The sequence below is a fragment of the Pipra filicauda genome, unplaced genomic scaffold (genome assembly GCF_003945595.2).
Source record: "Pipra filicauda isolate LSUMZ 115617 unplaced genomic scaffold, ASM394559v2 scaffold682_size158433_pilon, whole genome shotgun sequence".
NCBI lineage: Eukaryota > Metazoa > Chordata > Aves > Passeriformes > Pipridae > Pipra > Pipra filicauda.
Genome location: NW_024104845.1, coordinates 117,376 through 127,504, shown reverse-complemented (window position 1 = coordinate 127,504; position 10,129 = coordinate 117,376). Strand labels below are relative to the sequence as shown.

The following is a 10,129-nucleotide window of genomic DNA, read 5'->3' as shown; positions in this document are numbered from 1 at the left end:
TCCCCTGGGCAGACGTGAGACAGTGTCCAGGACAGGGCAGATGATGCATCTGGGGCCTCCTGGAGCCAAGGGACCATTGTGACACTGCGGGGCCTGCTGCCCACCCCCCCCGGCCACTCTGTCCCACAGTGCTGAGCCTGCAGGAGAGAGGTTGGCAGAACCTCGTGGATGTGACCCACAAAAGAGCAGCTCCACCCGCTCCCTGCTTGAACCTGAACTTCTGGGGCCAGAGCCTGGGTTCCCCATACAATGGTCAGACCCATTTCCTCCCTGCAAGGACCCCCACAGATCTCTTGTCTTTATGCCACCACTCCTTTCCCAGGACCTTCCCTGCTTCCTTGGCACAACTGTACAAGCTCCTCTACCCCATTTCTCCCCAGGGGCATCTTTTTTAAGGACCCCACTACTTTCCCTGCCTCCCAGCACACCCCAGGGCACCCCAGTGTGTGGGTGCAGTGCACAGAAAGCAGAAAGTCAAAATGAAAAGTGGGGCTGCCTGCAAGCAAAAACTTCCCAGGGATGTGAGGTGGACCCAAGAGCCCACAGGATCAGTGGGATGGGAGCCATTTCACAGCTTGTTTCCAGAGGAGGAGCTGTCCCCAGTTTTATCCTGAGGACTCAGCCGGTAGCACTTGGGAGCAGCACCCCAGGTGGCACCCCATGCTGTGCATTCCCCAGCACCCCAGGACCTCGGATCCACCCTGTGCATTCCCAGCGTCCCTGGTACTCCCATTCCCTCACCCCCCGAGCACCCCAGCTCCCTCAGCACCCGTCACCCACCCTGGGTGAGGAGCAGCCTGTGAGCATCTCCCATGTTCTTTTGAAACCCTCGGTAGGATCCATCCCCAAAACCTGTTTCTGTAAAGACAGATTATGGTTAACATGGTTGGTCTCCGAGAAACAGAAAAATTGAGGCACCCACACTCCTGCTGACCTGAACATCAGCTGCAGGTGGGAAAAGTTACCACCTCTGTGACACACCCCGAGGGACACTCGGCCCATCGGAATACGCCTGTTCCATACAACGTACAAAGTGACCAAGTGTCATGAGGAGAACAGGAGCTTTGGACAAGGGTTATCAGAGAGCCCCTCCTGTTGGATCACGGGGTGCAGGCAGGACTGACAGGCTTTTCAAACTACCCAGAGGATCCTGGGAGCAGCTGGATCCAATCCCAGCCCCAGACGAGGTCAGGCATTCATGTCTGAAGGATTGTGGAGCTGGAATTGAGCCTTTATGCGACTCTGTCCCACAGAATTAATTTTGGCAAATCAAACCAATTAGTATAGGGAAAATAAATAATTTATTTCAATTGATAATTGGACTGGGATGTTGGGTTTTGGGATTGGCGTGTCAGACTGGGCTCAGCATTCTTCAACATCAAAAGCAGTGTGACCATGACCCACCTCCATCCATCTCTGACAAAACCACGAGCAGAGGGAACTCAAGCTGTTCCTCCTGTCAGCAGAGACCTTGCTTAGCAAAGCCCAGAGAAAAGTTGTTGCTTCACAACAGGAATTAAAACCCATCTCACAGAATACAGGAACAGTGCAAGCCAGGCTCTTGTGGTGCAGCTGAGGAAGGGTACAGCCACCCTCTCTCTCTGGGATACGGCTCCCAGAGGAGGCTGGCAGGGAGCTCTCCCAGCCCCAGGAACAAGTCCATAAAAAAATAGCAATTCCCAACTCAGGACACTTCAGGGACAGCCAGACAGACTGTCCTGGGATGGACAGGGGCATCCAGAGAGGGGAATGCTCCCTCAGCAGGGGAGCACATGGGGTGACAGCTCAGCTTCTGGATGAATGGTATCTGACTCCAGGGAAGCCTGAACACCCCAGAGATGCATCTCCTGCTCTGGCATCCTCCGCTCCTTCTGGAATTGTTCTTCCAAAACAAATACAAAGGCCAGAACTGCTCAGAAGCAAAACTGTTGTCGGATTACAGTAGCTGGTTCTGGGCAACTGCAGGAACAGACAGGTCTAAGCAGCAGAGTGGGTCCAAACCCGAGCACAATCCCAGCAAATCAAAAGGTCACAATCTAAAAAACATTTGCAAAAAGTCCAGGAGTTTCTGCAGGAACAACGAATACAGCTGGGAACCTGCAAGACATTAAGGACACGGACCTAGCGTGGGGAGAAACTGAGACAAGTTTACTGGGGGTCGTAGCCATTTTATAGCCAAACACAATTCCTTATAAGGTAAAAAGTGTGACCGCAGCATCCGATTGGCTGCTAACTGTCACCTAGGGAGACGGCAGTTTTCGGTGCTATGAACTCACTTCTGTAATGAGGTGTTCCGTTCTCTGCAAGGTCTATTTTTTTCCCGTTCCACAGTCTCCAGTCTCGTTGTTGCTTCACCCGACCTCACTGTTCAGCACGGTCCTTTGTTTTGAGAGTTCTCATTCGTGGATATCACAGGAATCAGAAAACAATTTTCTTCATTTTCACTGAAAGGAGCTTGTCATTGCTTGCTCAGGCAGGCGCCCAGTGTTCTGGTCTTGCGGAGGTAAACTCAAAAAGCAACTTTAAGGGTTTTAGATAACAAAGAAAATTTCCCTCCCCCACATCCTGTAGGCAGGAAAACTTAACCAAAAAGTAAGTAGGAAAGTTTTTCTTTTTTCTACCTCGGGATAGGATCTGTCTCCATCCAGTTGCCAAGCAACAAATGACTGCTATTACGTAAGGAGTAATATCTTATCTCTTCTCTTGCAAAGGCAGAGGTTTTGCAAGAGGGGTTTTTTTACCTTTTTCTTTAACCTAGTGTGATAAACAAAGTCTCGAGTTTCTATAAGTTTCGAATAATAGCTTGTTATATGGTAAAAGCAAGCAGCCGGCTGGGTGACAGAAATGGGACCAGTTTCCCAAATCTGCACACCCCTACTACAGGGTACATTTAGTATTTATCTTAGCTACTTCATGCATATTAATTATATCATATACATATACATTCTACAGGTTTTTGCTAAGTATTTAATATATGGGTTTTCTTACAGCTAAAGCTAAAAGGGTTATCTCTACAACCAGTCATAATTCACGCATCCTTGGACGAACAGGCGCCTAAAGATTTAAAGTTCTACTATATTTTATTCTTAGGATAGTAGGGAGGTTTTAGACCTCTTGACCTTGTGAGGGTCGGTTTTATTTCTTTATGGGGGTGTAATTAAGTTTTACAATCTGTTTGTTTTATTTTGATATAATCACCCATTTGTTTCACGAATCACAATTATTTATATATCACACTAGAAAATTGTAAAATTCTGGTTTTTGAAAGTTTTACTCTTCCCCCACTCTGAGACAGGGGTAAAAAACACGAAAATCCATTTTCCCCCAGACTCGAGAGATGGATAGTTTTGTGAAGGGCTTTCTGCTAACAAGAGAGGCTGTATTTAGTTGTTCCTCCACTAATGGCTGTAAATGCAGTAGCCATTGTTTCATCCATATAGGGCTATTTGTTTCTTGGGTTACCTGTGGATTTAGCTGCCAAAAGAGTAGCTTTATGAAAAATCTTCTGTTAACTGATTCTCCCCCTGACTGAAGCAGTCTCTGCTCTACAGAATGAGTGATTTCGGTGGGACTAATGGAAACAGAGTTAATGCCTGGGCTGTTGATGGCTATGATATCTCTGCTTCGGAGACGTCAGTTTAGGAATACTTACTAAACAGGTTTGAGTGTTTTTTAAGGGTCATTGTGAGGAAGAGACGTCTGTTCTGCTGTTAAAAATGTTTGATATGTTTGTTTTTGCCTCCCATTTTTGCCGTTTAATATGGGTAAAGGGCATTCTCTGCGTGTTTGTGTCCGGAATAGAATTGGAGGTGTGCACTGCTATCTGTTATTTGCTGCAGCCCAGCGCGGCACGTCCTCCGGGCTTGCACCGTGTCAGAGACTTGTTTACCTTGCCTCATCAAAGCATCCGCAGTAACGGTTTGCAAAGCGTTACGTGTTTCTGCAGCCGAATTTGCAATCGCTTGTTTCTTTGCTAATTGATTCTGCCTCGATCCCCACATTGTGTACTGCATATCGGTCATTATTAAACGAAATAGTGTTTTGAAATCGTGAGGGGCAAACATCTGACTCGACCCCCCCCCCCCCCCCCCCCCCCAATCTGCATCCATTCCCCCTGGCAACAAAAAAGCACTTTTTAAAATAACAGATGACCTGCCGATTAGCAAAGCTGCTTTTTTTGTGACTCAAAGGGCTACATGTAGCGGCCCATAGCTGCGTGGTCGCTGTTTCTCGCAGCGTTACCTCTGTGTTGCTAGCCGTGCTGACTGTGCTGGTGAGCTGTTCGCAATTTCCCAGTCGGAACTCCCGCAGCACGAAACAGAGCGCTGCCAGCGTCGATAGTGCAGTTAATATATGCCCTTCCCAGCACCGATAATCCTGACCTCGCTAGCAGTCTCGGCTCGCGTCCCCTGCGCTCTCCAGACTTTCTCGTCTTCGCATTGGAATAGTAGCGGCAACCATGCCAACCGCGTCCCCCCACCCCCCGCTGAAGAATCTAAAACCTCCCGTCCCTCTGTCAGTCGTCCCATCCTGCCAAGTCTGAGCTGCCGCAGCCCGACTAGGGCTCCCGGAGAGCTGTGTCCTCCTTTTTCTTCTCCTCCATCAGGTCACCTCCGGCACAGAAGCTCCCCCGAGTCCGGCGGCGGCTGCGTTCCCCCCGCGCAGATCCCGGTCAGACGAAAACAGACCCGGAAAAACCTCCAAAGCTACCACGTTTACCGCGCGCCCTTCGCCCCCGCACTCGCGACCACGTGTTCTGAAAGTCAGGAGTCTTTTGCTTATCTGTAAATTCTGGGTCCTCCTCGGAGTGCTCCGGAGGCGAAACCGATGCTGCAGCGGCAGCACTGCGTAACCGGCGCTTGCGGGGACGGGGAGGTGAGGCCGGTCGCGCCGCGGGGTCGTGGCGAGGCGCGGGGCCGGTACGGCACAACGGGGTGCAGCTCGTGCTGCGACGGCGGCTTGGAATCAGCACTGCTCCTGCGCAACCTGGGAATGGGGCAAAACCCAACCTGTGCCCCCCTCCACCTCACGCTGGTTCGGAGTTTGGGACGGGAACTTGATCCAACAGTGTGGAAAAGTTCCATGCTCACTTCCCAAGGGACCTGAGTCTTCCTGGGCTTCAGAGTAATTCTAGAGCTAACGTGGTGACAGACATCAGCTCAAACTCAGCTAATATATGCGAGCAATCATGCCCAGCCTCCTCCTGCCTCCTCCAGCCTGCCCAGCCAACACACTCTGTCCCCAAAGCAGCACCTTCTGCCTTGAACTGTGAGCCTGGAGAACAGCCCTTGGCATGGGGTTGGAGCCATCTACACTGCTGGGAAGAGAAAACTGACTCGGAGCTGCCACAGGGCCATGAGGGCTGTTCTGCAGGAACAGCTCAACTGGGCTGGGATGGGGTTGATGGTCCTCAGCCGTTGCCTTTCCCGGGCCCAGACCCACAATTCGGGGCCACACAGTTCCCCAGCAGTGCCAGGGCTTGGGGCAGAAGCTTTGTCATCGCGTCCTTGTGCAGCATCACCTTCCAACAACCCTGGCCCAAGAGTGGGTGTGGTGGTGGCGGAGGGGCTCTCTGACCAGGGGGGTCTGTGCCCAGGGGTCCCGCCACCCACCACCTCCTCCAGCACCCACGGGACACGGGCCCTTCCCCAAGCCCTGCCTGGGACAGTTGTGAAGGAGGCTGAGACCCTTAGCCCACTCAAGAGCCAACAAACTATAGGGAATATCATCCCAGAGGAAAATGTGGGATGGGACTGATCCCTCACATTTAAATTTAAAAAGCAACATTTTGTTCAGATCCGAGCCAATGATGCCAATTTGTTTTGCCAGGGAACAGTGTCAGCACAAGGCAGACAGACATCAACTTTAAAGAACAAGTGTGCAAATTTACTATTATGCAAAACAACAAAGAATTACAAAAGAAGCAAGGAATTACAAAAGGATAAGCTCAGTAATCTAATCATTACTACAAAGAAATTCTGTAGTGATTAAGAGAGAGATACATCATTAGTTGCCCCTTTAATACATTACCTGTAATGTCAGCTGGGGAGGCCCCGATCCCAGCAAAGGGCTGGAGAACCACTCCCAGGAACTGGGAAAACCTACTCAGTGTGTCCACTCGTAGGTGAGGTCTCTGTCTTTGCTGTGAAAGGGTCCAGCTTTTATATTGTTAAACAAACAAGCTTACATCACTACTTAGTGCAGAAAAACATCTGGCTTACTTATCTCCTTGGGTTTCACCCAAAGCCTGGCCAGGACTCAGAGGAAAATCAAGGTAGTTAGTTTTGACCCTCTACTGCCAAACAAGGCCAGATATCTACTTCCAAGGCCTTGACCGGTCTCTAAATACAGAAAGATAAATACATTCATATTTCATTAATGGACAGATACAAATGTTCACTAATAAGCAGATAGAAATATATTGTACTAACAACCATACATGTTTACACAGGTGTACTCTTATCATAGTACGTATTTTATTAATGATTATACATAATTTTGGCTAATAAGGAGATACATGGCTAAATATAACATTAGGTTGGAAGGTTCATCTAAAGGTCAACCCTGGCTCAGGCCTTGTTCGCTTCACCATAGCAGCCCTCACAGTGTTTTGCTTTGCATGGTAGCTAGAACGGTGTTAATAATACAGCAGTGTTTTGGCTACTGATGAGCAGGGCTGGCACAGCATCAGCACTGTAACATTCCTTTGTCAGTCGAGAGCAAGATTCTGGGAGGGGACACAACCAGGCCAGCTGACCCAAACTGACCAAAAGGATATTCTAGATTATATGACATCAGCTCCGATATAAAAGGTAAGGAAAGGAACAGGAAGAGGGGCATTTGTTGTTTCCAATGGCTGCTTGCTAAGAAACCATTATACACTGCTGAAGCCCTGCTTCCCAGGATGTGGCCGGACATCACTGCTGATGGGAAGTGGAGAATAAACGTTATTTTCCTCTTCATTGGGGGAAGAAGAAAAGCTGTGAGTGCCCAGCATGGAGAAGGTTCTTTCTCCATCACCTCTGTGCCAGGTGAGTTTGGGGTTTGCTGCAGAGATATGGCTGCTGATTTGAGCAGTTCCCACTCCTGAGTTTACCATCACCTAGGTACACACACTCTCCATTGCCAAGGACAGGGACCCTGCAACAAGGAGCAGAGATAGAGCTGGCACAGGACAGGTTGTCCCCACTGTCCCCTGCAGCAGCAGCAGGAGACAAGCACTGCCCATGAGGGACTGTACCAGTAGCCTTGTCCCCCCAGGGCCTGCCCATCCCCCCAGCCCCTGCCTGGCTCCCCGGGACTCACGAGGAGTTGTAGCTGCTGCCGTCCCCCCACTGCAGCTGCTCACCCCGTCTCCGCAGCCCGAGCCAGTAATTGACGTCACCCCTGAGGAGGAAGAGGAGGCCCTGGACGGAAGAGTGGAGCCGGCAGTGGGAGCTGCCCCAGCCCCTTGAGCGCACCCTCCCGGGGCTTCTTCCCTGCAAGGCCCCAGAGCGGGACTGCACCCCTGGCCCTGCAAGCACCGACCCCGGGGGCTGCGGGGCTCTACCCGACTCAGGAACCCCCCTAGCCTCCCCTCCGTTGCCCCGCACCCCTCACAGCCCCTCACTCACCATTTCCTCATTCTTGAGCACGGCCAGGGAGGCCCCGAGCTTGGAGCACCAATCCTGGCCCTGCTCCCAGGTCCCCATATCTGTCGACAGGCAGGAGCAGACCCCGCGGTACCCGACCCAATCCCAGGGACAGGACAGCAACTGTGAAGCTGCAGGCACAACTGGAACCTCTCCACTGCATCTTACTGGAGAGAGAAAGGGAGAAGGTCTGAGGATTCCCCTCCACAGGGAGCAGGGACTCCACGCTGTGCAGAAGGGCTGGGCTGAGGCTCCTCCCTTACCTCCCAGCACAACCACGGCCACTGCCAAAGGCAGGGTCAGGAGCAGGAACAGAACCTTTTCATGGGTGAGCCTTGGATGGGATACGAACCTATTACCTGGAGCAGGAAAAAGCTACTGGCCATGAGGACAGGGCTGTCCTGAGCAGTCCCAGCCCTCACATGCCCGCACCCAACACCCATGGGAGTGGGAGGGACCCCCAGCCCGTGTGCCCCTCACTCACCTGGCAATGAGAGAGCCAAGGACCAGGGACACAGGTGAGGGGACACAGGTGAGTGGACAGTCAGGAACACAGCCAGGGACACAGGACATGTGAGGGGACAGCAGGGACACAGGTGAGGGCACAGCCTGTGGCAACAGAACTACCCAGAGCTGGGGGCAGCTGGGGGTGTTGGTACTGGCCATTGACGGGGCCAAGCAGAGCACAAGGCCTCTTCCAGACACCTGGAGGATCCTCACACTTACCAGCCCCGTCCTGCTGGGGTGACACTTCCCCTCCCTACAGACCTCCCCACCTCTCCATACTCACCCAGACCTCCTCTCGCATTGTTTCCATTCTCCATATTTTGACTCGCCGCAGAGTTAGAAGTGGCGTCTAAGAAGGGAAAGGCAGTTGGGAGACCAGGGACACAGAGTGAATTCCTTGGTTTTGTTGGAGAAATGTGGAAATGGGGTTGCATGATTCCCAGGAATGCCCTGGCAACTCTTCCTGTCTCCACTGACTGTGTCTGTTTTTCAGTCCCAGAATAGTTCGGGTTGAATGGGACTTGGAAGCTCATGCCGTTCCACCCCTGCTCCAGGCAGATAAACCTCCCACCAGCCCAGGTCACTCCAGGTCTGGTCCCACCTGGCCAGTAACGCTGTTGGTGATGGGGCAGCCAAATCAGTCTAACCGAGAAGAACCGGGACGAGCCAGTGCTGCTGCGGCATCAGCTCCTTCCGAGCATGCTGAGGGGTCATTGGGAAGAAGACGACCATGGGCAGCCGCTCCCTCAGTGGCCCCTGGGGAGGGGAGATGGGGCAGGACAAGCCCGCCGGACCCTTCTCAGCACCGCAGCCGCAAAGAGGCTCTGGTCGCCTCCACCACTTTTATAGCAGCTGAGGTGTTCGCCCACACCGCTCTGACCAAGGGGGAAATCAACCGATGGGAGTGGAACGCAGACCCCGTGTCCGTGCGGTGCCACCTCGGCCGACTCTTCATCCCGGGAACTGAGCCGAAGTCCAGCCGTGGGATCTGCAGCGCTGCACAGTGACCGACCGGGGAAGCGCATGTGCCGGGCGGGGGTTCCTGGTTACCGCGGACGTTCCCTCAAGGCCATGTCCCCGCCAGGATCGGGCGAGGCCCCGCAGGCCTCAAACCAACTGGGGGGACAGCCCCAGAAACCAGAACTTTGGCTTCGGGCGCTTGGAGCTGAACGAGGGGGATAAAGGATCCCCCGGCCCCTCCCCCCGGTGCCCCAGCAGCAGCTCTGCCCCCCCAGAATGGGGCTGTGTCCCCCCCCGGGCTTTGGGGGGTGAGTGCAGAGTAGGTGCTGAGGTGCTGGATGTCTCTTGACCGATGGGGCTGAAAGGGACAAGGAGGTGTCAAACAAGTGGCAAAAACAAATAAATGAATGGTGTGTATCAGGTCCTCCCTGCTGTGCCTTACTCCATCCTTCCCCCGGCTGCAGCCTTTCTGCTAAAGCCCTGTAAGATGCTTTGCCTGGGCCTCTGATCCCATGGCCCCCAGGATAAGGGAGTATCCAGACCCTCCTTGGCAGCTGCGCTATGACTGAAAGACCCACACAAGGGGGTCTCTGCCACCCCATGTCACCCAAAGAGCCGCAGCCGGGGCCAGTAGGGGTTTATGGAACTGCACCATGTCATTAAAAGAGCTGCTCCGAGGGATGGGCAGGGGAAATGCTGGTGGCATGTTTGGGGTAGAACAGAAGGGTTGGGGTCCCATGGGGCAGATCTGAGCTGGGAGGGAAGGGTAGACAGAGACCCATGTGTGCCTGACTATCCCAAAATAGCTCAATTAGCCCAAAATATGCCTGAATTCCTCCCAAAGTAACTCTGATCCTTCCTCTAAGATCTCTGAATTCTCCCAAAATAACTGGAACTTCCTCAAACACTTTTGCTTCCTCCACAATACCTTTGATTCCCCCCCAAATACCTCTGAATCCTCCAAAATACCTGAATTTTCCCAAATACTTCTGAATTATTCTAAAATACCCCCAAACTCTCCCCAAATACAT

The 10,129-nt window shown here is 52.5% G+C and overlaps 1 protein-coding gene, 1 long non-coding RNA gene and 1 other non-coding gene across 3 annotated transcripts; all 3 read right to left on the bottom strand.

Annotated features, from left to right (window-relative positions):
• Positions 1–1,278: 1,278 nt before the first annotated feature.
• Positions 1,279–4,977, bottom strand: LOC114001395. Its single transcript, XR_005566267.1, has 2 exons — positions 4,243–4,977; positions 1,279–2,489 (listed from the first exon to the last, which is right to left on the bottom strand). It is a non-coding gene; the product is annotated as an uncharacterized LOC114001395 (long non-coding RNA).
• Positions 4,978–5,113: 136 nt separating this feature from the next.
• Positions 5,114–5,198, bottom strand: LOC114001398. The gene has a single exon (XR_003545543.1). It is a non-coding gene; the product is annotated as a small nucleolar RNA SNORD45 (small nucleolar RNA).
• A 1,734-nt stretch (positions 5,199–6,932) lies between these two features.
• Positions 6,933–9,178, bottom strand: LOC114001391 (early activation antigen CD69-like). The gene is made up of 6 exons (XM_027746505.2): positions 9,019–9,178; positions 8,422–8,487; positions 7,895–7,990; positions 7,614–7,798; positions 7,306–7,406; positions 6,933–7,140 (listed from the first exon to the last, which is right to left on the bottom strand). Exons 1-6 carry the CDS (start codon positions 9,161–9,163, stop codon positions 7,017–7,019), a joined length of 717 nt encoding a protein of 238 aa, XP_027602306.1. The 5' UTR covers positions 9,164–9,178; the 3' UTR covers positions 6,933–7,016.
• Between the last annotated feature and the right edge of the window lie 951 nt (positions 9,179–10,129).

Excerpts from the sequence above, each read along its gene's own strand:
- LOC114001391 (XM_027746505.2), bottom strand. The coding sequence starts at position 9,163 with ATGCGCTTCCCCGGTCGGTCACTGTGCAGCGCTGCAGATCCCACGGCT. Across the intron at positions 7,799-7,894 it reads GGCCGTGGTTGTGCTGGGAG|TAAGATGCAGTGGAGAGGTT; the intron begins GTAAGGGAGGAG and ends TTCTCTCTCCAG. Across the intron at positions 7,141-7,305 it reads GGCAGCAGCTACAACTCCTC|GGTCCCTGTCCTTGGCAATG; the intron begins GTGAGTCCCGGG and ends TCCTTGTTGCAG.